Source organism: Diabrotica virgifera, chromosome 3 (genome assembly GCF_917563875.1).
Source record: "Diabrotica virgifera virgifera chromosome 3, PGI_DIABVI_V3a".
NCBI lineage: Eukaryota > Metazoa > Arthropoda > Insecta > Coleoptera > Chrysomelidae > Diabrotica > Diabrotica virgifera.
The window spans coordinates 9,243,672-9,270,716 of NC_065445.1; the positions used below are offsets into that span (position 1 = coordinate 9,243,672).

At 31.0% G+C, this 27,045-nt stretch overlaps 2 protein-coding genes across 2 annotated transcripts in view; one reads left to right on the top strand and one right to left on the bottom strand.

The window, feature by feature from the left end:
* The window catches only part of LOC114324559 (EGF domain-specific O-linked N-acetylglucosamine transferase), a 235,792-nt gene that overhangs the window by 115,931 nt on the left and 92,816 nt on the right, over positions 1 to 27,045 (bottom strand). The gene's annotated exons all lie outside the window — the stretch shown is intronic.
* Positions 1,366 to 26,810, top strand: LOC114324606 (phospholipase A2 group XV). The gene is made up of 6 exons (XM_028272474.2): positions 1,366 to 1,692; positions 10,929 to 11,250; positions 11,336 to 11,563; positions 13,183 to 13,354; positions 14,109 to 14,231; positions 17,623 to 26,810. The coding sequence occupies exons 1-6, from the start codon at positions 1,555 to 1,557 to the stop codon at positions 17,900 to 17,902; spliced, it is 1,263 nt and encodes a 420-aa protein (XP_028128275.1). The 5' UTR covers positions 1,366 to 1,554; the 3' UTR covers positions 17,903 to 26,810.

A 27,045-nucleotide genomic window follows, 5' to 3' on the forward strand; every position in this document is an offset into this window, starting at 1 on the left:
TTAGCAAAATGGCATACAGCTAGCAACAGCATGATAACATATTCTAAACCATAGAGTTATATATTAGCATATATATATATATATATATATATATATAGAGTTATATATTAGCATATATATATGTTAATATATACCTCTATGTTCTAAACATCTATTAATTATTATACTAATAGTAAGTAACCAGAGTGTAAGAAGGCCAAGTACACGTAACCAGAACAAACTACCTAACTAAAACTGCAAAACCACGCTAGAGGCATATTTTTGCCAGCCTCTGAAAGGATATTTAATCCCGGCTCCAAAAATTATTCTCAGTTTAAATTTTATTGCGGCCGGCCGATCACCGCCGGCTTCGTAATATGCTAGACAAGGACCCATCTGAGGCAGTGCTTCTGCTATAATTTGAGAAAGTGAGAATGAGACGCATATATACTCCCACGTAGGGTAGGTAATACCTACCGATGTATTTATGAAGAACGCTTAACTACAAAGATACGGGGTCAGGGCCGTACCTACCTATTTTATTTTTTATCATAAAAATAAAGTTATTAAGTTTTATTTATTAAATAATTGATGATGAAATAACGAAAATAAAGTTATTTAGCAAATTTCAAACAGTTAAATTGTATTTAAAGAATTGATGATGAAATAACGAAATAACGTAAAGAGTCGATTGATATACCGGTGAGGCACTGCCTCACCTGCCTCATAGGACTAGCCGCCACTGCACAGTTGGTGTTCTAGAAATTTTTATAGAGCAAGTTTTAGGTTACAACAAAATATATTTTGCGCGCGGTGTGGCATACCTCATGTCAGTGGGTTAAAGGAGTAAATGCACTTGGTGTGATTGCACTAATTCCAAAAATATGTATTTGTTCCTATATTCAACCCATAGTTTAGCTGGAAAAAGGAAAAAATCGGTAATCGGTATAGGTATCGATATGGGAATTTTTTTCTCGCAGAAGAAGAAATACCGGCGAATTTTATGTAAGAAAAATGCTACACTTTGACTCTTGAACTCAAATTGGAAAAAAATATTAACTATTTAATTTTACGAAATTTTCAGAACGTTTATGGTTACTACACTTTAGAGGAATTTTTGTAAAAAAACGTGTCTTCAAAATTACAACTTGTTTAAAAAATGGAAGGATTTGCGTTTACAGTGACATCTATACGAACAAGACTCATTTAAATTCGTTCCGTGCTGACTATTATTGGGCGCCATCTACTAACTGTTCAAGAAAGCTTTTGTAATATATAGAAATCTGATTTTTATAAAAAAAAAATACAGAAACCACCGCAGCAACGTACGCACGTGGCCGAATATTTATTTACATATAATAAAATAAGAAAGTACGTCAAAATCAGCTGTTATTGTCTTCTAGATTTGATATTCTAGAATCGTAATCGCACCACTGTTGTTGACGAACATTCGCACAAAAGTGTCCCAATCCTCGTTTATCAGTACAGATAACGAACAATAACAACTAAAAAGGGGAAGATAAATCATTTTCAACTTAAAAAACGAAGTGAACAAGTGCACGGACTGTTAGGAAAATGAAGTTAAGGCATAACCTAATTTGCGTTCTAATTTTTGGACTTTGTGGCCAGATAGGGTCCAATTTAGCTCCTGTGGTGTTTATACCAGGAGATGGTGGAGCGCAATTGGAAGCCAAAATAAACAAAACTCGTAAGGTAATTTCTCATCTTTCTTATAGATACTATAATAGTCACCTTGGGGTAAAACCAATGAATATAGGAGTAGACTCCTATATTCCTTGGAAAAACCCCAAGGAATGGAATCATATGGTGTACAACTGCATTGTTAACTACTGCGTCAACAATTGTTAAAATACAAAACTAACAAAACTACAGTATTGCTTGCATGAAAATAATATCGTCGCCTTAGTACTATAACTTGATAACTCCAAAATTGACGTTTTTGAGATAACTAGTTCACAAGATGTATTTTATTTGCCTCCATATGGTGTAGAAACTTGATAACTCACTCTTAACTGCTTAAGTATTTATTTACCATCGATGAAAGTTGATAAAACTCAAATGCCTCTAATATTCAGTGCTAAAACTTGACAAAATAAGTTATCAAGCTATTGTTTAATCGATATAATCGTGAATACTACATACACTGAATGCTACAACTAGCTAACTCTAGTTATCTAGTTGTAGCACGTGTTTTTCTGAAACCATTAAGCTTACCACGTAATTGCTATCTGTTTATTCGGTTCATGTTAATGCAAAAGTTCGAGAATTGTTAGCAGATCTGGCAACCCCTATGGCGGAGGACTAATTTTCACCACAGTAATGCTTAAAATATTAGTTTTGTTAAAAAGTTCACTTTGCAACTTGGCACGACATGTGACATTACCAAATGTTAACATTATGGTAGTGCTAAAAGTTGATAACTTTAATTTTTCATGTTATTTTCCATATTGGAAAACAAATTTGCACTGTATTCCTAAATAAATCAGTAGCCAAAAAGTTAAGGAACAGTATTTTAGAGTTGCAGAGTGAATTCCATATTTACCAACATCATGGTAGCAGCACAAATATCTTCAAAATCTTTAAACCCGTTTATCTCAAAACTACTAATCTCGAGTTATCAAGTTATATTATTAAGGTGACGATATATATAGTATTTTTACTACAAAAGCGTTATTACATAGGTCAAAATTTGTGACGTAAGAGAACTGTCAAAACATTAGAATGTGACTTTTCATTATTGCCATGTTTATAACTGTCAAAACATTAGAATGTGACTTTTCATTATTGCCATGTTTATAATAATTATAATAAACATGGCAGTTCTCTTACGTCAAAAATTTTGACCTACGTAATATCGCTTTTGTAGTAAAAATACTATACTAAGGATTTCCATAGTTTTCACTGTATTCCTTCATTCCACTGTTTACTCCAGTTCTTTCTGTTTTGCCAGTCCTGTTCCTGCAGTTTTCTTTTTTTCGATTGCTTCATCCACTTCATCTCTGAAAGGTCTTCGGGGTCTGCCTCTCTTTCTCTTCCTTCTTCCTATTGGCCTCCACTCTGTTATTCTGTTTATCCAATGTTTTTGGCTGCTCTTCTGACATGTCCGTACCAGGTTAATCTCGTTTGTTCTATGTAGTCTATTATATCTGAGTTCATTCCCATTCTTTTCTTAAGGGGAACGGAGCAAAATGCAAAATTTTGACGCATGCCAAAATTTTCAATGTGTTTTAAATGTATTCATTTTTTTCGAATCCTGAGAAAACTAATACATAAGTGTTTTTGAAAAATTTAAACGCAGAATGAAAGACTACCTTATTACCTAGGGCCAAAAGTCCATTAGAATAAATAAAAAGTTTCTTTTGAATGAAATATTTACAACTAAAAATAACACTAAATTTTTTCTTTTATTTTCACCCCTGTAACTTATATAAACAAACATTATAGAAGTTTTCAGGGACTTTCGGCCCTCGTTAATATTTCTTTCATTCTGCTTTTAAATTTTTCAAAAATATTTATTAGTTTTCTCAGGATTCGAAAAAATGAATACATTTAAAATACATTTAAAACACATTGAAAATTTTGACATGGGTCACAAAATTTTACATTTTGCTCCGTTCTGCTTATAGAGTCACTGAAGGTGGATATGAGCTATTACCTCTGATTTCGTTGAACCTCCATCGATTTGCATGAAAATTGATGAGTGGTTAGAGGATATCTCAAGGAACAAAGGTGACATGGTGCCAACTTGCGCTTTTACCCTGGGGGTGGATGCTACCCCTCCTGGGGGGTGAAAATTATTTTATTAAAAATAACCCTAGAACTCGATAGATGGACAAATTATAAGCAAAATTTGTTATATAAAGTTATTAAAATAAATCAAAAACTTTTTGTTCAAAATTTTAATTTTTCGTGAGAAAAATGCATGTTTTTAACCAATTTTTCATAAATAACTCAAAAACTAAGTTTTTGCAAAAAAGTTATTATTATCAAAATTGAGGCTAATAAAAAATCAAATAAACTCCTTACTAGAAAAACCTTTCAATGTTAACTAAAAGTGAGTTATAGGTAATTGAATGTATATTTCTTTCGTCGAGTACCCAAATCTAAGTATTCAAGCTTAAATACCGGGAAAATGATGCATTTTATAACATAAACTTATTAAACATTTGTCAAAGTTCTTAGAAATATCTATTAAATAAGCCCTCAAACAAGTTGATAGCATTAAAATTTATGCACCAAAAATGTTTCAAAATTTATCTTTTAAATATTTTTCCAAAAAATTTTATTGTTTTTTGTAAATGACTCCGTTAATTTTTAAGATATCAGGTTCACCTAAAAACTGATTAAAAGTTGATTCCAAGAGCTATTAAAAAATTTAGTCTTTTAAATCTCTTACTTTTTTTAAAATAAAAGGTTAAATGGCTCCTGTTACATGGTTCTCGCAGCAAAATTGAAATTTTAAACGTTTCTATCTCGGTTATTTTTTACTCTATGGAAATAGTATGGGTAAAGTATTTTGAACAGAAAAACTAAAATGTAGTTATACATATATCATTTTTTACGTATATTGAGTATTTTGGAGTTATTATCAAAATAAAATGAAAAGTACGATGATTTTAACAATATTGATTTTTTTTTAATTATATCTTTTTTTCAAAAATATGCATTCTAAACCGGTCAAAATTGTTGAAATCATTAACTATGTTAACCTAAAGAAATTCTTGTGAGAATTACTACAAATTTTAACTTTTGTGGAAATGGCGTATGTTTTATTTTTCACTTTTTCCTGAAAAAATCGAAAGGGTTCTCTTATTTTCATCATAACTTGCTTAATTTTGATGCTATTAACTTCTACTGGAGCTCATTTGATAGGTATTCCGAAGTACTTTGACAAGTGCTTAACAAGTATATTCTATAAAATGCATCGTTTTCCCGTTATGTAAGCTTGAATACTTAGATTTGAGTACTCGTCGAAAAAAATATACAATCAATTACCCATAACTCACTTTGAAATAACATTAGTCTAGTTCTTTAAGTGGGGAGTGTATTAATTTTTTTATTATCTTTAATTTTGGTAATAATAACTTTTTTACAAAAGCATACAGTTTTTGAGTAATGCGTGAAAAACAGCCTTAAAACATGCATTTTTTTTAAGAAAAAATAAAATCTTTGATATTTAATGACTCAAAAAGTATTGATTTACGTTAATAACTTTATATAACAAATTTTGCTTAGAAGTTGCCCCTCTATCGATTTCTGGTATTATTTTTAATAAAAAAAATTTCACCCCCGAGAAGGGGTGGCATCCACCCCAGGGTAAAAGCCCAAGTTGGCATCATGTCACCTTTGTTTCTTGAAGTATCTTCTAACTACTCACCAATTTTCATGAAAATCGATGAAGGTTCAACGAAATCGGAGGTGAAAACCTTCATTCAGTGACTCCACTATTAATCTCTATGTTATTTATTCTATCTCTTCTTGTTACTCTGCAGTTTCTCCTTAGGAATTCCATCTCTGTTTCTCTCATTTTTTTTGTTTTTGGTTTTCTAATTTTTTTTTTCAATTGTCACACTCATAAGTCAGGATACTTCATACTTCTTGTTGTGGAGTTCTGTTGTATACTGATGTTATTATCACACAGTACCGGGTTCAATTTTCATATGCAGTCTCTTGTTTGTCCTAGTCTATTTATTATATCTTCTGCACTTGTACCTTTGTGTGATATTATGAAACCTAAATACTTATACTTGTCTGTTTTCTCATCATGGAGGTGATAGCTATATTAAAAGGTCAATGTATTTTGTTAATTGAAGTCAAGAATGTTTTGTTATCAATAATTATTTGATAAACTCTTATGATGTCTGTATTTGGTAAATAATTTAAATTAATCAAGGTAGAGACACATCGTTCTGCGTCTGTGGTCGTCATTGGCATCGTAACAAGTACTTGAAGAATTCAAATTATTTCAGAAAAATCTTCTTGCAAATTATTTTCAGTCAAAAATTTAAGTAAGTGGACTGGCCCGGAAAGTTCTTTAAAATTTGATCTTCCATAAATAATTTCCAATTCAGTCCTTAATTAGTTTTTGTTTAACACCTTGACTGCGTTACAAGGCAAATACACCTCGTATTACACTAAAGGTTAGATGTGTCAACTGTGTAGTAACACACTGTGGCAAACGCTCACTGCAGGATATAAATGCGTTGTATTGTAAAACTTTACCCCACAAAGTTTGTCATACTTATTTTAAAACTCTCTGTATTAATGAAAAACATGACTAGTTGTTACAGTACCTAACTTTTTTATTATCCGACATAAGCGAATGAATCAAAAAACAGAATATTAAGAAAACCTGAGGCTATAGTTGGGTTTTAATTTCAGTATTTTATAGATGGTAGACTATTCCACAGGGTGTTAAGACCTTTGAGAAAGAAACACAGTTTGATTGGTACACCCATTATACAATGACAATTTACCTGTCTAGCAATAATATTATTACAGGGATATTGTTAAATAAATAAGGCTATAACATATTAAAAAATCACTTAAATCAGAAAACAGGTTTAGGAAATTCGAGACATCAAAAATGACTCATTTTTAATGTAGTGTTTTAATTTCTTAGAGAATATATGGAGAAGTGTATAAATGTTTGTATGAAAATAATTGTGGGAGTGCACATGTACATGTATGAAGAATCGCCACTGATTGAATCATACAGTATACAACTACATTGTTAACCATTGCATCAATAATCGTTTAATACAATACAATATTCAGTACAAAACTAACAAAAACACATTTCCTGTATGAAGGTGATATCATTATTAAAAGGTCAATGTATTTTGTTGATTGAAGTCAAGATTGTTTCGTTATCAATAATTATTTGATAAACTCTTTATTATGATGTTTGTATTTGGTAAATAATTTAAATTAATTAAGAAACATTATGACTATTTTTAAATCCTGGGATATACGTCAAAATATTTTTAAAATGTATCGGTTTATTTTAGTTTGTTCAGAGATATCCATATCCTATACTTATACAATCTCTGATGATTTCTAATCAGAATGAAACTATGCTGTAAAATTGTTTATGGCACTCTCTGAACAAATTGAAATATAATTCACCTCTTGTTTTCGTTTCACGATGATTAGTCCAGGGCGCATTTGTTTTGAGATGGGCGTTGAGAGGTGACTCATATTTTTTTGCAAAAATTTCTTGGAATTAACTCCTATAATAATAATTGGGTTATCCTCCCACTCAAAAATGTCCGGAACATTGTTTAAATAATCAAAATGTCAAAAAATGAAGGAAAAATTGGATTATTTTCTTCGTTTTTTGATTATAACTTTCAAAGTATTCACTTTCGAGAAAAGTTATATAGTGATATAAAAGTTGCGTAATTAAATTTCCTACAATATAGGATTAGTTATATATTTTAAAAATTGTCACCCTTGTTGCAAAATAGCGATAATTGCGAAAAAACCATAAAAAACAAGTATTTGCATTTTACGTTTTTCAACCATTTATGCTACACTTAGGAACTTCATATTTTACCCACGAAAACTTTATGATATAATAAAACAACACTGTAAATTTCATTAAGATCGGTTTAATAGATTTTGCAAAATAAATTTAGCAATCCAGCTTTTGCAAAAAAATTCATTTTTTCAAAATGTTGCAGGACTGAAAATAAAGCAGATAGCAAGTTGAATTTTTTTACTTAAAGAAAAATACCGTACCTTTCATTTGCAATTTTTAAAATTACAAACCATTAACTACCACGGTGTCAGGAATTTTTTTAAATAAACATTAATTTTTGGTGCTACGCGCAGGACAGCGGTGCTCGATTCACACAAGTTGATTTCCACCAAAATTTCTTCCAATCTTTATCTAATATATTATTTTCTTACACTATATTTTGTTGTATTTTAATATTTTAATTCCACAAAAATCAAACTAATTTGATTATTGTTTGTGAAATATTGTTTAAACAGTTGCATATGTTTAAAAATAATAAACTTTTTTCTACGACCGTTTAATAACATGTTCATTATTCGATATTTTTTCATAGATAATAGCAACCATTACTGTACCCGTGAGTAATAATTCATTACTCACGGGCTGAAGTTACTCACGGGTCATTACTCACGGGCTGAAGTTAGATTCAAGTAGCGCATGCCACTTTTAATATTAATCGTATATAAACTGCAAATAAAATTACTTAAACTTGTTTATTTAATACAATAATCATTGTAATTTATACCAATAATTAACTTCGAAACATTTTTAAAGGCATTTTAACTGTAACAATGTCAGTATATATTTTACGTTTATATCTTGTTTACTAAAAATTTTGACGTTTATCATTTAATTTAGTGACAGTGACATTAGCGCATTTTGTTTATGTTAATTGGAATTTATAACTAATATTGTGTTTGTTTTTCAAGTTATATTGTGTTAAATATGTTATAACATATTATGTATAGTTGTGTTATTATATTATATATAGTTAAATGTAAGTATACATTATAACTATATATATGAAATACGTCCACCGACAACAGCCATTTCCTATTTATAAGATTCACTGACAGTAGGTACAAATTTAAGCTTATAATTTCTCGGAAACGAATAGAACCACAAACCATACATACTTATAGACGTTTCACGACCATGTTAATCTTTCGGATCGAATTAACGCCATCTCTTGATTGGAATGGGAACTAAATTGACAAATTTTTATTATGTAGGAATTTCAAATTATAAATTTTGCGGGATTTTTGATGAAATTTCGCAGGAAATTAAAACAACAGAAAGACAATTCAATGTTTTATTCAATGTTTTACTGAAAACTTCAAATATTCCAATTTATTTTCAAAATGCTATAAACACTACTGCCATGTGTCACGTGAAAGCACTGATGTGTAATATTGAGTTTAATGAAAATTTTTGAAAGAATTTTGTAGGATGATTGTTTAGATAAATACCTTATAATCTTTTACAAACTTCCAAAAATATATAGGCCCCAAATGTTGATGACACACTTGTCTATTGGAATAAACTGTTTCAGGATCGATTATATTTTTTTTAAATATGGAGAAACACAACACGGGTTGATCAATGTAAACTAAAAATTCTACTCACAAAAACGGAGAGGAGGTTAATACAATTGATTAAAATTGTGATTAAATCTAATTAAAAACGTAACACCACTATAATAAAATATTTAAGCCACAAACTGTAAAAAAAAACTAAATAACAAATTAATTTAATTGTCAACTGTCAGTTGTTAAATATGACAAGAGAATTGACTGACAGCGACATCTCTGGATTGGAATGGTAACTAATTTGCTGTCTTGACCTTGACAATTTACGTGAAACGTCTATGAGTATGTATGGTTTGTGAATAGAACTTATATTGACTATTTCTAGTTGTATTTTTACAATAAATAAGAACTTAGTAATAGTAGGCAACCAATTATTCAGCCACGTACCAGGGGTAAATAGCATTTAGGTATTTTTGTAAATTATTATAATTTAAATCTCGAATAGTTGATAATTAAATTTTTTACTAATTAAAATAAAAAAAGTCGTAGAAAAAGTATAGTATTCTACTCGCATGTAATGGCTATTACTCACTCTGATGAATTACGACACTCGCCTACGGCTCGTGTCGCAAACTTCATCATCGTGAGTAATAGCCATCATTACATGCTCGTTGAATAATATACTATTATTCTCTAACTTAAAATATATATACAAAGAAAGTTTTTGCCAAAAAAGTGTTATTTCAAAGGACAGGGCATGTGTTTTTATTTTGCAATAAACAAATTTATTTATTTATATCGAAATGTACTAAAAATTATAATTTGTCAATCATTATCAAAGGTCACTGGAATGCCCAATCAGAGCAAACTATCCGCTGTCCTGCGCGTAGCACCAAAAAAAATGTATATTTAAAAAAATTCCTGACGCCGTAGTGGTTAACCGATTTTAATTTTGCAAATTGCAAATGAAAGGTACGGTATTCTTCTATATGTAAAAAAATTAAACTTGTCTGCTTTATATTCAGTCCTGCAAGATTTTGAAAAAAATAATTTTTTTTGCGAAAGCTGGATTGCAAAATTTATTTTGCAAAATCTATTTAACCGATCTTAATGAAATTCACAGTATTGTTTTCTTATATCATAAAGTTTTTCTTGGTAAAATATGAAGGTCCTAAGTGTAGCATAAATGGTTGAAAAACGTAAAATGCGAATACTTCTTTTTTTTATCGTTTTTTTCGCAAGTATTGCTATTTTGCAACAAGGGTGACAATTTTTAAAATTTTTAACGAATTCTATATTGTAGGAAATTTCATTGTGCAACTTTTATGTCAGTACAACTTTTCTCAGAAATGAATACTTTCAAAGTTATAATCAAAAAACGAAGAAAAAAATCGAATTTTTTCTTCATTTTTCGACATTTTGATTATTTAAACAATGTACCGGACCTTTTTAAGTGGGAGGATGACTCAAATATTATTATATGAGTTATTTTCAAGCAATTTCTGCAAAAAAAATATGAGTCACCTCTCAACGTCAAAATGTATTAATATTTTTACAGATGCGGCCTGGTCTAGATATTCATATTTTTAGATGACTTTTTTTTCTCAAATTTGTTTCAAATGCTTCACTTTTTGCTGATAGACTAAAAAACAGAAATTTGACGATTTTTTACCTTAATTTGTTAATTATCTAATTATCCAAAAAATTGACTGCATGAAACATGTAGGTTCTTGGTATACAGGTCTATACTCCTCAAAATAACTTGTCGTTTGCCTGGCTGGGTCAGTGTCACGAGAAAAATCGTATTTCCCTGAACTATATAGGAAGCATGTTCTTATATGTATTATACTAATCATTGGTATTTTCATACCTTGTAGATCCATTACATATGTGAATCGGTATCAAACGATTTCTTTAACATATGGCTAAACCTAGAACTTCTGGTGCCGTTAGTCGTAGACTGCTGGATAGACAATGTGAAGTTAATATATGACAACAAAACTAGAACAACTAGAAACAACGACGGAGTAGATATAAGAGTTCCTGGCTGGGGTGGAAGTGAGACTGTCGAATGGCTGGATCCCAGTCATGCCTCTACAGGAAAATATTTCGCAGAGATAGGAAACACCTTGGTTGGAATGGGGTATGTCAGGAACGTTAGTATTAAAGGAGCCCCTTATGATTTTAGGAAGGCACCAAGTGAGTATATTATGTCATAATGGTCTTGATAAATACCATACTGGTGTCTTTATATCAAATCTATATTTCCTTTTTAATGTTTTAGATGAGAACCAAGACTTTTTTGTGAATCTCAAAACCTTAGTAGAAGATACCTACAAAGAAAATAACAATACTCCAGTGGTACTGTTGGCTCATTCAATGGGTGGGCCCATGACACTGACATTTTTAAATAAACAGACTCAATCTTGGAAAGATAAATATATTAGATGTTTGATATCTTTGTCTGCTGTTTGGGGAGGGTCTGTTAAAGCAATTAAGGTATTTGCGATTGGTAAGTAATTTTGTTGTCAGTCAGACGGCTCAGTTGGCTGAGTCGTGCTCGATTGACAAATTTAGTGGATTTACCATCGAGGTTCGAGACCCGGCCCAGACATTGAAAAATAAAAAGGCCAACGTTTTTTTGAAAGTTTTGTTAACATTTAAACTGTTATTATAAACAGACAAAGCTAACAAAGAAGAAACGTTTATGTTTCGCAAGAAATTGGCTACAAAACCATACTATGGTTCGTTTTTAAACCAAGAGGAGTAAACGAAAAAGACATATTCATACCCAAGAAAGTCACTAGAAAAATCACCAAATACATCTTTTTTGATTGATCATATCGGCTGTCGATGGTAATCCATAAATATTATATTATACTAATACGTCGCTAAAGACTTCTAAAAACAATTGTTTTTTATATAAAAGTAGACTAAAAATCTAAAAATTAATAAAATCTAATAATTAAAAACCTAAAAAAGGAATAACGCAGAACATACAAAAAATCGCCGATATCACTTAATTAACCTATGAAATGCCACTAGTGTCAGAATTACATAAATGTCATTAGTGTCAAAATTTCTTAACCGTGGAGTAAACTTGCCTGATGTTGGATCAATTACAAACAAGCATTATGCGGCGCGGCAAATTTGAATTACTCCTCTTGGTTTAAAAACAGACCATAGAATAGTATTGAACTGTTGTTACATTCTCTGTAGATACTGTTGATTCTCTATAGACCCCGCTCATTCTCTGTTATTTTCTTCTAGTTCCATGACCTTATCGATCGTTGGACAGCATGTTGGCTACCATATTTGCTATGGTGACTTTATTGAAAGCAGCTCTGAATAATGATGTAGTCGATTTTCCGTACCATTGTCTTAGATTTTTCAGCCATGATGTTCTTCTTCTACCAGAACCACGTTTACTTTGGATTTTTCCCTGAATGATCAGATGCAAAAGTTCATATTTTTCAGGGTGTCTCATAATGCGATCTAAGTATTCCAGCTATCGTTTCTTTATTTTATTGACCAGTTGTGTTGTTTGATTCAGCCATCTTAGGACATCCTCATTTCTAACTCTGTTGACCCAAATTATTCTTGGTAGTCGTCTGTATACTTACATCTCACATCCTTCCAAGCGTTTAAGCATAGCCTCACAGAGTCCACACTTCCACTCCGTGCAGTAGAACTGAAAAAATATACCTTTTTTCTTGCCACTTGATGTCAGTACAAATTTGTAATTATTCATATATCTTTATCGTCTAATCCAGCTGTTTTCAATATTTCTAGCATCTAATCTAAACCACAATCCCAAAGATTAACCAATATATATATTGCAAAAACTAGGTGTGGATGATTTAAAAATACACTCGTATAAGTTAAATTTTCTCCCAGTTTTATATCCATACTAAAATCACAATACAGATGCACTAGAAGTAAACAAACCAAGACACCTTAAATGTATAAACAAATTTACAATGTATAAACTTTGTAAATCATGATTCGGAAGTGCTCCTCGGAACATTTAAGTACTTTGGTTTGTTTATTTTTAGTGCATCTTTATTGTGATTTTAGTTTAGTTTATTATTACTACATCTATGGGAATAAAACTCAAAACATGTATTTTAGGTGATGATTTAGGATCATACGCCCTCAGAGAGAGTGTAATGAGACAAGAACAGATTACGTCACCGAGCTTAGCTTGGCTGTTACCGTCGAAACTGTTTTGGAAACCAGATGAGGTCTTAGTGCAGACTGATAAGAAAAACTACACGATCAATGATTTAGAACAATTTTTTCAGTAAGTATAAGTCATTTCGTCTTGGGAAATGTCTTCTTTTTAATTCTTTATTTTTTGTCTGTCTGGGCCCATAACCTGTTCGAATTTGTTAAATAAGATTACAAGTGACAGTTGACAACCGGAATCACTACTTACATTGTGAACCAGTGTTCCCAAGTACAAAATTACCATATTTTGTACTTTAGGAGTAGAAATCATTGAAGATATATTGAGTCAGATTATGTCAGTGTATAGTCGGTTGTTTTTATTTCCAGTGGTGTGTCATTCTTTTTCTCCGCAGGCAGGCAAAATCTAAATGTAGTTCGTACATTTGACAAACAATACTGAAGCAAATATACCAACATAAACTGTAATTTGCAACGAAGTGCCATCTGTACACTAAGCTGATAGCATGTGTTTACTTTTATTAACACTTTTAAATAAATTTTACTTAGTCTTCTTCTTCCTTTTTTTGTATAGACATGACATTACTCTGTCTGTTTTTTTAATGTGCCTCGACGACGACGTCCGATTGGGACGTCGAAACTTTAATAAAATCATTTTTTTTAGTTAAATTGTGACTTATTTCCCATTTAGAATAGTTAATTTTGTAAATATGCTGGCTTGTATTTTAATAATTTCTCTCGAATTTGCCCCATTATAAATATAGCGTCGGTGGATGATCTTCCCGACCTAAGGCCTTGCTGTTCTTCTGTTAATGTTATAATTTCACTCAGTTTGTTTGTTATCACTTATATTATAATATATTTTACAGAGGAATCAATTATCCCAACGGTTGGGAAATGAGGAAAGATACAGAACCATATCAAGAAAATTTTAAGCCACCTGGCGTTGAAGTTTATTGTTTATATGGAACGGGTGTTCAAACTGTGGAAAGGTGAGAGATATAGTTTTTTCTCTTGGTTTAACTTATTCTTCTTACGTAACGCATCCCAACAAAGAGTAATTGATAAAGTTAATAATAATTTTTTCTGTACCTGCTAAAATATTTGCATGTCAAGATTTCGACTCTTGTTGTAGAGTCATCTTCAAGACTTGTGTCGTCTATATCAAAGTGTCAGTATAAGATTACGAGAAAACGATGTGATGTCTTTAAACTTCTTTAAGAGCAGATTTGGGTAAAATTACATATACATACTTTAAAAACAATTATAATAATAATTTGTAAGTACATATTACCCAACTCTGTTTAACCTTTAACTACCCGCGCATCAAAAATACACTTAGTACATCAAAATACACTTAAAAACAGCGGATTTGTTTATTTTTTTTTGAAAAAATACACTTAGTTGTTTGTTATAAACTTTATTCGGCATCAGTGAATACTTGGAGTTCCTTTTCAGTAAGCCAATTGGGATTTATAACTGGAATCATGGAATAACTGGATTCCATGATAAATAAAATTACAAATAAAAAATTTTTTTTAATGTGATTTTTTACAGGAGAAAAAGTATTGTTTACAAAGAAAAATATATTTTTTGCCATAATGACTAAAAAACAATTAAAATATGTACTTATATTACGACTTTAGTAATATAATCCTGGGGTATATTGTCCACCACCGGAAACAACAAATAATAAAATGTAAATTACGATCTTACCAGAACGCCGATTATAACAAAACTAAAACCAAATTGTAAAGCACATTCCAGTGATAGGTTAGAAAAATAAGCAAGGTCAAAAATTAAATTTTTAAATATATTTCCAGTAGAATTCTTATATCTGGCGTACAAAGTACGCCAGCGCGTGTAGTTAAAGGTTAAGGAGAGGGTATGGTTTGAAATCAACATTTCAAGCACATTTCTGTGATTTTTTTTTAAACTATGGTACAATTATTTAAAAAAACTCATACAGAAGTAAAAAACTTCAACTTGTATTCTGGTATGAAATGGTTTATTTAGAAAAAACTATCTAAAAAGTCATCCAAATGGATTGCAAAACGTTTTCGTTGTAATTATATCTAATAACATCGACTTGTAGTCAACATGTTTTGTAAAAATAACATATTTAAACCATATATTATGGGGTTACCACTTTAAATGGTGTGCTAGTTTCAAACTACTCTGCAGAATGCACTGAAGATGTTCTGAATTAGAACGAAAACGTTTTACAATCCATTTGGATGACTTTTTAGACAGTTTTTAAATAAACGATTTTATACCAGAATACAAGTTGAAGTTTTTTACTTCTGTATGAGTTTTTTAAACTATGGTATACAGCCAACTATTGGGTTTTACCCATTGATTTTACAATTATTTTATTTTTAAATTAAATAAACATATTAAGTACAATTCACAGAATATTCAAGAAAATTTTCAAGGAAAAATATTGAAAACTAAGCCAACAGTTGCAAATTTTTACAAACACTTAAAAAAAATGAATTTTGCGGTGGACATCAGAACTTATCACTGGATTATGTGAAACCACAAATTAAAAAAGATTTTATTAGCTTATGAGTTTCTCGAGGTAACGTTGTCGAGTTTTTTTGTTTTTAACAATTTTTGAGTTCTTGGTATCACTCGGAATTAAAAAAAAAACGAAATTCTGTGTAACAAAATGGTGAAAAATCAACATATTTATTTATTATTTCTAAACAAAAAATATGCATAAAAACAAATATATCTCGACAGCGTTACGTCACGAAATGTCTAAAGAAAATCTAAGCAAAATTTCAGGTGGATCGGTCGAGTAGTTTTTGAGTTGCAATGTCCACCGCCTTTGAAAAAGCAGTTTTGAGAAAAACGCGTTTAAAGTTTTGACAACTTCATCTTCTTATTTGTCTGTCAACTCGTAAAGTGATGCACAACGGAATATGTTTTTTGAATCGCAGAGTAATCTACAAAAAAGAAGGCGAACAGTTGTTTAACGTTTCTCACTACGCTCAAGCGTGCTGGCGCGAGACCGCGACAAGGCGAGTCGAAAGTAGGGATATTCAACAAGCTGTATCTCTGGCAATTTTACTCAGATCAATCTGAAAATTTCAGAGAGTATTCTTGAAGTTATGCTCTTTTATTTAAAATTGTAAAAAATTAAGGGCACCCAAAGTCCTAAAATTGAATTTTTTAAGTTTTTTTTTGGTTATGATTGTAACGGGTAGTTCTTCTAAGGACGACAGACTCAGTAAAACACAAGTTAAAAATAAAGTAAATATATTAAAGATAATTATATACAGTTTAAAACAAATAAAATAAATTATTACTCCGTCTTCTGCAAAGGAAAAACAATATTAAACTTTCCTACAGTTATCTGATGATAATAGCAACATTAAAATAATACGATAAACAGTATATTTATATACAATAACAATCTCGCTCGTAGCCCTATATTCCAATCCGGAGATCATTCCTCGCTACTACCGCACACTGCGATAACGGTTATGGCAAGACTCCACGTCACTACGGTGGCGTCCGCCTGGGCATAGTCCCACCTCACATACGGTGCATCTATTGCCAAGCCAGCTAATGCTCGTTCAATACGCGAGCAGCAGCTGTTGAGCCATGGTTAGTTCAATTCGCTAGCCATGACTGATTTTCTCATTCTCCTAGCTCGCCTTAAATATGCTCTCGATGCCCTCTCCTTCGGTTTCCCCCAGTGGTGCTATGCGCCAACGCTGACACTCCTCCGGTCGTCTCTGGTAAGGCAGCTCATCGCTTGTCGAGGTATCATATCGTTACATGATTGAAAATTATTCTCTGCATTTTCCAACGATATATAACACACTATAGTATAAAATATCCATGGTTACAAAATTATTTGTTTTTTGAACGGCTGCACTCAACTTACCGTGTACCGGTAGCTTTATAGCGTATTAGACTAGTTTTTTAATTTTTGATGTCAAATATCTCTGGATCCTTAGAAGATAGAAGGTTCAAATTTTTACAGTAGTTGTAGATAGACAATATCGTAAAGTTTTATTGAAAAATATACAAAAACAAGTAAAATAAAAAATAAAATCTAAACTTTTTTGGGTTTTTTTGTAAGAGTATTTTAAAAAATTTTAAAATAAATGTTGCTTTCACTCTAACGTTACAAAAATCTACGCGGCACTAAAATATACATCTAATTTCAAAATAACACAAAAATTAGGTTTCTAAGTGCTTTGCTTACAGAGCTATGTGACATAATGTTAACATTGTCGTTAAATGGGACTTCGGGTGCCCTTAAATATTTCAAACCTTACCTTATACTTATTATACCCTTGATACTTCGATACCTTATAGTCCCTTAAGAGCATTTACAGGGTGATTTAATTTCATACTGCATTTTAGGTTATACTACAAACCTGGAACTGATTTAACAGGCTATCCTACTCTGATATACGGCGATGGAGATAGCACTGTCAACCGACGCTCTCTAGAAGGATGCATGCACTGGAGAACGCTTCAGAAACAAAAAGTGTACGTGCAGGAATTACCGAAGGTGGATCATTTGCAAATTTTGCAGGACAAAATGACGCAGCTGCACATTCAGGAAATCCTGAAAAAGATAGCAATGACGAAACGACGAAAAGGTTTTAAGGATTATTTAGGAAGATGGAGGTGGCATTGATTTTTTTCTGTTTGTATATAAAAATTTTTAATTTGCAGTTCAAACAGTTTTTGTACAGTAACAGAAAATGTATAAGCGTCAAATGAGACTAGTTTCATTGTCAATAAATCCGTGTGGATACTTTTATCAAACTTTTTTAGGTTCTCACTCCATTTAGGGTATAATACAAGGTATCCCAAAATGCACGAAAGATTTGAATTTGGCGCCATTCATGTAGTGAGCATTACCAACAACAAAACAAAAATAGTTTGACAGCTGAGAGTTTAGGATTGTTAAAAATGGGGCGTTACATGAGAGAACAACGAAAACATTGAAAGTTTGGCGGTTACAGTTCGAACAAGCTGAAAATGCGAGCATTATCATAACGTAAACTTTGTTTATTTACGTATTTAAATTCATAATATGAAAAATTACTATTACGAAAAGTTGTTTAGGATTAAAAATATGTTTCAATTTGCAATTATATCATTCTAATTTAAATGTTGTGAACTATAAAGATACTTTACTCAAAATTCATATTTTTTATATACCTCTTATAAAATTTGATATGTGATGGTTGCATCATAAATCTTAGACCATGAAGAGCTTTTTATGAAGAATAACTTTTCTTCGTCAAATTAAAAATGCAAGAGTTGTAAATGAAAATGATGATTTAAAATAAACCTTATTTACGTTTTCAGCACCATCAAAACCTTAGGTTAGATGAAAATTAGCCATTCACCACACCGTGGTCAGTATCTTGAGAAATAAACGTTATTTTAAGAGTGCCACTCGTCTATAAAATCACATAACTTTTTTCTTATTGCATACTTTGACTTGAAATTTTCCAAAAAACTTCTTCATGAATTATGTTTTATTCCTGTGTTGGTGAAAATTTTAAACTAAAAAGTTTGTGACTCAACTTTTTTAAGTAAACATGAAACTAACGAAATCTGACGACAAAATGTTTAAAAATTAACCACTCCTCTTTTAATTTGTTTAAACAGTTTGAATAAAGCACATTGTTATTTAAATACTTCAAAGATGACACAGTAACATTTTCAAAAGGAAATATTTACAGCGACCAAAGATACAGCGAGGTAAAAACGAAAAATCATTAAAATTGATTTTTCGCATTTTTGCATAAAATTTTATTTTTTAACATGTACCACCAAGTCTAGATAAAAATAAACTTCATATTCAGATTCAGCGGTATCGAAAATATAAAGAATCACCAAAATTGGTCATTCATCTTAAAGTTGATTTTCGTGGTCGGTAGGTACAGTTACGATCACTGAATAGTTTACACCTTAATTTTTATATTGTAATACTGTAAAATTGTAGTGTCGTACGGATTTCATAAATGTCAAAGTCAAAAAATCAATGCTTGTCAAAAATTTCGCGAGTGTTAAAACATAAAATAACGATATCAAACTCCTCCAAAATGGTTATAATTAATTTGAATGATGCACAAAAGCAAGAGCAATTGCTAAACTCGAAGAAGGTGGGATTTTAAGACAAGTTGCTGCAGATATGGACGTGAGCCATATATGTGCATATGAAAAAAAACAAAGATTGAATAATTTTGGATAGATATAAAATAAAATCGGTATTTTTAAACCAGACTTCCTTGTTTTCATTATTAAGACCATAATCCATTCCATTCAAAAAAAACTTCTTTCTATACTTTCCATTTTGTTAAACTTTGTAAAATATATTTTTATATTATTTTTATTTTTTAATTTTAAATAACCTTTTCTAGATACACCACTGTTACTGTCACTTTGACGTAAAAGGTGAGTTTAAACGAGGTAATAATTTAAAAAATCGGCTCCTAGATACCTAAGCCTGTAAACTATTCAATGACCGTAACTGTACATATAACGTAATTTTAGGAGTTGCTACCGCTAGCCTAAGAATGCAACAGTCTATTTATCATTAAAGGGGAGGCCGTACACTCGTATTCTCGTATAAACCTTTGTTGTTATGTTAATACATTATTGCTTTCAAAATATATTCAAATTGTATTTTTAAACATCTTATTTATTTTATATAATAATTAAATTCACTATAAAATGTCATTTATATTTTATTAATAGCTAATTTAAAATTTAGTTTGATATTCACGAAATGTCAAACTTAAATGTAAATACCAAATATCCTATGCTTTGCTTAACAAATTCAGATTAAAACTAGCCTACTTACTAATAGCAACGATTTCAGATGACGTTTAGTGTGTCGGAAGAAAATAAAAAGATTGTGACGTCACATTTTAGACTTTGTTGTCGGTTATCTCAAAGATGGTTAGAGATATCGAAATGCCGTTTTCAGATTTGAATTCAGAAGCCAAAACTACATAAGAGTCCATCGGTAAAACGGCTCTAGGTATTACAGGAGCGGCGACGCAATAACACACAGGATTTGCGAATTTATAAACGGAATGTTTTCGTTGAAAATTTGTACAAGATATTGTCGAAATATTGATTTAAGCTCGGCAACTGTGAAGAGAGTAGTTAAAAAATTCAGGAAGACTGGATCTATTGGTGGCGCTAAACACTCTGATCGTCCAAAAATAAGCCGCTCAAATTTTAATATCGAAGCAGTGCGTGATACTGTTGGTGAAAGCCCAGGTACATCAAGGTACAAGTGAATGAAGCACAGCGGAGAGAATTCGTTGAATGGATTATTGAACATTAACACGTGGATGCTGATTTTTCGAGTAAAATCATCCTAAGCGACAGTGGCGGCTCGTGACCTCAGTATACGGGTAGGCGACACATATAGTGTATAATGTAATATGTACATACAGTAGGAAAAATGAAAGAATACCCATGAACGAACATATAAAACACGCTGTATTTTCCTGTCACTGTGTCACACAAAAAATTTGCCAGAGCAAGTACATGTAATAATTATTATTACATGTACTTGCGCTGGCCAATTTTCTCCAACGGTGGAGGCTATTTGCCTAACGTGCTATATACAGGGTGTCCCGAAAAAATTGGTCATAAATTATACTACAGATTCTAGGGTTGAAAATAGGTTGATTGAACTTCACTTACCTATATACAATAGTGCACACAAAAAAAGTTATAGCCCTTTGAAGTTACAAAATGAAAATAGATTTTTTTTCATATATCGAAAACTCTTAGACTTTTTATTGAAAATGGACATGTGGTATATCTTATGGCAGCAAGATCTTAAAAAAAATTAAGTGAAATTTGTTCACCCCACAAAAAATTTTATGGGGATTTTGTTCCTTTAAACCCCCCAAACTTTTGTGTACGTTCCAATTAAATTATTATTGTGGCACCATTATTTAAACACAATGTTTTTAAAACTTTTTTGCCTCCTAGTACTTTTTTGATAAGCCAGTGTTTATCGAGATATTTTGAATATTTGTCGAATCCACCACATATTTGTATATGGTTAAGTACGATTATAGAGACCTGTTAATAATCTGAAAAATTATTTATAATTTGCGTTTTTAGGTATATTTTGAAAAAGAAGCCACATCTCGATAAAAGGTGACTTGTCAAAAAAAGACTATGAGGCAAAAAAAGTTTTAAAAACACTATGTTAAACTAAGGCCGTCCGCACATGGGTCGATCGAAGACACGCCTCGAAGTTCGAGCGTCTTGCTCGTCTTGTACGAACCCTGCGGCACATGCGATTGCTCTCTGCACACTAGTCGATTTAGTTTGCTCACATCTTCCAACCAGGAAGAACGCATTTTTTATATATCTACCAAAACGACTATTTCGATCTGTGAAAAGTATGGTATTGTTACATTCTTAGTATAATTTGAATACAATGAGCATTATACCGTTATTATACTAAGGACATGTTTCTACTTCCCCAACGAATTTTATATTAAACAACTAGAAACAGAAATTCAATGTTTTCAGAATTTTATATTACAAATAATACAGGGTGAGTCATGAGGAACTGTACATACTCCTACCTCGTATAGAGGTTCCTATGGGGAATAACAAATGACCATTAAAAAGTGTCTGCTCCCATTGTTTAATAATATACAGGGCGAGTTTCGCATTTTGACAGAAATTTGTATTCGTCATAATTTTTGAACGGTCAGATCGATGTGTCTCTTATTTTGGCCAATCGTTACACTATTACCACCTAATCAACTAATTTATTCAAACTAGAAAAAATCAGATCCGGCCTTAAAAAAATTAGTTCGTTTTGGTCTTAGAAAAAATTTCACCCTGTATACGCTTGTTGAAAACTCTAATATAAATTTTACAAATTAGACAAATAGGCAATTAAAATGGCATATTTATTTTTTTCCGCACACGATTACTTATTTTTTTATAAAAAAATCAAATTTCACTATGAATTAAAAGTTTGGTAAAGTGAACCATAGATTTAAAAAAAAATAGCTTTTATTACAAAAATTAATTTTTTTTGCACAAATACGTAATTTATGTTACCATCCAAACAACTGATTTATTCAAACTAGAGAAAAATCAGGTCCGGATTTAAAAAATTAGTTCGTTTTGGTCTTAGAAAAAATTTCACCATGTATATGCTGTTTGAAAACTCTAATATGAATTTTACAAATAAGACAAATAGGCAATTAAAATGGCATATTTGTTTTTTCCCCACACGATTACTTAATTTTTTATTAAAAAATCAAATTTGTCAAAATCGGAATTTTAACCTAAAAATGAAAAAAAAATGAACTCACGGCTTAACTCGCTACAACTCTGTTCCATTTTAATATTTTTTTTCTGAAATATTTACAGCACATACCTCTTACCATTGTGAAGACTATGAAAGTTGTTGTAGACTTTCAGTCTTCTTCTTGTAAAAGTTGCAAACTTGTAAATCACAAAAATTAGGTGGAAAAATTTAAAAGTTATCAATTTGATCACGTCTATGTTAAACTATAGAGTCCAAACGAAGTGTTATGGGAAGTTTTAGATCTAGACGTGTTATAGAAAAAAAAAATGGTAAAACTTTTAATTTTAAGAAAAACGTTGTTTTTGTAAATTAATTTTTGTAAAAAAAGTTAATTTTTTTAAATCTATGCAAAAACTTTGCCAAACTTTTTATGCATAGTCAAATTTGATTTTTTAATAAAAAAATAAGTAATCGTGTGGGGAAAAAATAAATATGTCGTTTTAATTGCCTACTTGTCTTATTTGTAAAATTCAAATTAGAGTTTTCAAAAAACGTATACAAGGTGCAATTTTTTCTAAGACCCAAACAAACTAATTTTTTAAATCCGGGCCTGATTTTTTTCTAGTTTGAATAAATCAGTTGATTAGGTGATAACATAAATTAAATATTTGTTCAAAAAAAATTCATTTTTGTAATAAAAGTTATTTTTTTTAAATTTATGGTTCACTTTACCAAACTTTTAATTATTCATAGTCAAATTTGATTTTTTTTATAAAAAATTAAGTAATCGTGTGGGGAAAAATAAATATGCCATTTTAATTGCCTATTTGTCTAATTTGTAAAAATCATATTAGAGTTTTCAAAAAGCGTATACAGGGTGAAATTTTTTCTAAGACCAAAACGAACTTATTTTTTAAATCCGGGCCTGATTTTTTTCTAGTTTGAATAAATCAGTTGATTGGGTGATAACATAAATTAAATATTTGTTCAAAAAAAATTTATTTTTGTAATAAAAGTTATTTTTTTAAATCTATGGTTCACTTTACCAAACTTTTAATTATTCATAGTCAAATTTGATTTTTTTTATAAAAAATTAAGTAATCGTGTGGGGAAAAAATAAATATGCCATTTTAATTGCCTATTTGTCTAATTTGTAAAAATCATATTAGAGTTTTCAAAAAGCGTATACAGGGTGAAATTTTTTCTAAGACCAAAACGAACTTATTTTTTAAATCCGGGCCTGATTTTTTTCTTGGTTGAATAAATCAGTTGATTGGTGGTAAGATAAATTAAATATTTGTTCAAAAAAAATGAATTTTGGTAATTAAAGTTAATTTTGTTAAATCTATGGTTCACTTTACCAAACTTGTAATTCATAATCAAATTTGATTTTTTTATAAAAAATTAAGCAATCGTGTGCGGAAAAAAATAAATATGTTATTTTAATTGCCTATTTGTCTAATTTGTAAAATTCATATTAGAGTTTTCAAAAAGCTTATACAGGGTGAAATTTTTTCTAAGACTCAACGAACTAATTTTTTTAAAGCCGGACCTGATTTTTTTCTAGTTTGAATAAATCAGTTGATTAGGTGGCAATAGTGTAACGATTGACCAAAATAAGAGAAACATCGATCTGACCGTTCAAAAATTATGACGAATACAAATTTCTGTCAAAATGCGAAACTCGCCCTGTATATTATTAAACAATGGGAGCAGACACTTTTTAATGGTCATTTGTTATTCCCCATAGGGGCCTCTATACGAGGTAGGAGTATGTACAGTTCCTCATGACTCACCCTGTATATTTCCACCAAGCTAGTAGGTAGTACTACAATCAACGAACATAACATGCACCCATCTTTAAATAAAACTGAAATTTAATTAAGCTCAAAAAACAACAAAAACCAAGGAAACAAATAAAATAAACTACCTATATGACTGGAAACGTGCGTCTCACTCGAACTTTCTCGTGCGTTACGGATCGCAAGCGACGAGAGTCGTACAAGACGAGGAGATTTACAATCCTAAACGCTCCGTGTACGGAGCTCAATGCCACAACGAAGGAACTTGACTGTCGGGGAGAGACCTACGCGATTGGAATCGAGTCGCGTAGTTCGAGCGTCGCCCCATGTGCGGACGGCATAATGGTACCACAATAATAGTTTAATTGGAACGTACACAAACATTTGGAGGGTTTAAAGGAACAAAACCCCCATAAATTTTTTATGTAAATATATTAAAAAAGAAGCCGTATCTCGATAAAAACTGGCTTATCGAAAAAACACTAAGAGGCAAAAAAGTTTTAAAAACGTTGTGTTTAACTAATGGTACCACAATAATGACTTAATTAGTACGTACACAAAAGTTTGGGGGGGGATTAAGGGAACACAACCCCAATAAAATTTTTATGGGGTAGACAAACTTCACTATAATTTTGTTTTAAGATGTTCCTGCCATAAGAATGATACATGTTCATTTTCAATAAAAAATCTCTAATAGTTTTCGATATATTGAAAAAAATCAATTTTCATTTTGTAACTTCAAAGGGCTGTAACTTTTTTTATGAGCACATTTGTACTAAGGTAAGTTAGGTTCAATCGAACTATTTTTGATCCCAGAATATGCGGTATAATTTATGACCAATCTTTTCGGGACACCCTGTATAAAGAAAAAGAAACGTGTTTTCTATTATATTCAAATATTTCGTAAATTTTGGGAAACACCTTATAAGAACAAATCGGTAAATTTTTTCTTGTCTACAGTCGCTTGTAATTATAAATCCAATTAGTAGGAAAATATAGAAAAAAAAATAGAAAATAATTTGTTTTCTTTTTGTTGTCAGGTCTTCTGTGGTAGTCGTGATATATGTATGTGATATTATTCTTAAGTTGTTCTTCTTGATTGCTCGTGGCTTTTTGATGAGATAAGTCTTTGGTGACTTTTCTATTACAGCAGTGATGGCAGCTTTCAATTTCTTTGTGATTTATTATGGATATATTATGCATATCATGTAGAAACAAACTGGACTGCTAGTCTACTCTATGTCATGTCTTATCTTCATTGTCATCTCCAATCTTCCACATACTATAATACCAAATCCAGGTTCAGTTGACCGGGGTTCTATTGATCGAGGTGTGAAATTGCATAAACAAGGGATCATTTCATAAAACCGGTAGGTCCTCGTTTATGGAATTTCACACCTCATTGGGCTGCATATTAATGTGTCTCTTAGATAGCTGGTATTACTTTACTGCTACAACTTTATAAACCTTCTTTTCCTGACTTACAGTTCGCAGAATTGACTTTAATTAATCTGTCTGCGACTGAGTTGTACATATCAAACATGATGCGTTATATCGCCTTTTATTATTTTCCTAATTTCTTGTATTTCATCATCTTTTTTTATTAAGATTACTGCATATATCAAATTCTTATACTTTTCTCATTCTATCTCACATTTCTGAATACCTGTTTTTAGTTTATTAGTAATAGTCGGAGAGATAGAAGCGGATTTTGTGCGTGATAAGTAATATGGAAAAACTATACGGGGATATGTTGAATTAGTTGTGTACATGACTTTCACCAACGGCCGGAAACCAGAGTTGGGGCCGAGGGTAGTTATAAGGGGTCAAAGTCGCGGATTTTATTATTCTTTTTATGACGCTCATGATCGAGATTACCTTATTCGTCTTACTTATTCGACTTATTCCCAAATTTTGCTGCACTGTCTCGATCATGAGCGTCATAAAAAAATAATAAAATCCGCGACTTTGACCCCTTATAACTACCCTCCGCCCCAACTCTGGTTTCCGGCCGTTGGTGAAAGTCATGTACACAACTAATTCAACATATCCCCGTATAGTTTTTCCATATTACTTATCACGCACAAAATCCGCTCCCAGCTCTTAGACTATAATGAAGAAAATAAAAGCTTTATTGCTATTGAGCACTACCACTGGAAGATGTCAAAGTTCAAATAAAAAGTTATTTCCACAACCACGTGATATTATGCTGCTTAAAAAAATTAAAAAGTTCAAATTTTTTACTATTACTGGATCTCGAATTACTCTCTATCTATCAATCAATCTATGTACGTTGATTATACATTACATAGTAATTTTTAATTTTTTTTCTTAGCACAATTAGATCTATTGATTATAATTATTTTTACAAGGTTTCTTTAAACATTGCTATTTATTTGTTAATTTTATTTAACTAGTCTTCCATTTTGCAATATTTTGTGTGAATAGATCTTAATGAAATTGTAAATAAATTTGTAAATAAGTGTGTTGTGTTTTATTGGCAGTGGAACTTCAGGAAATAAAACGGATATATTATGTACAACAGCGCAAAATATTAAATTCACTAAAGGTGGACAACTCTGACCAGTTTAATGACCAATTTAAACCAGTTAAATGAAAATAAAATTAAATATATGTATACTAACCGCAATATCCGAAGCAGATATAGAATCGAACAGAACATCGCCATTGATGACTGTAACTTTGAGTACGTTAGAG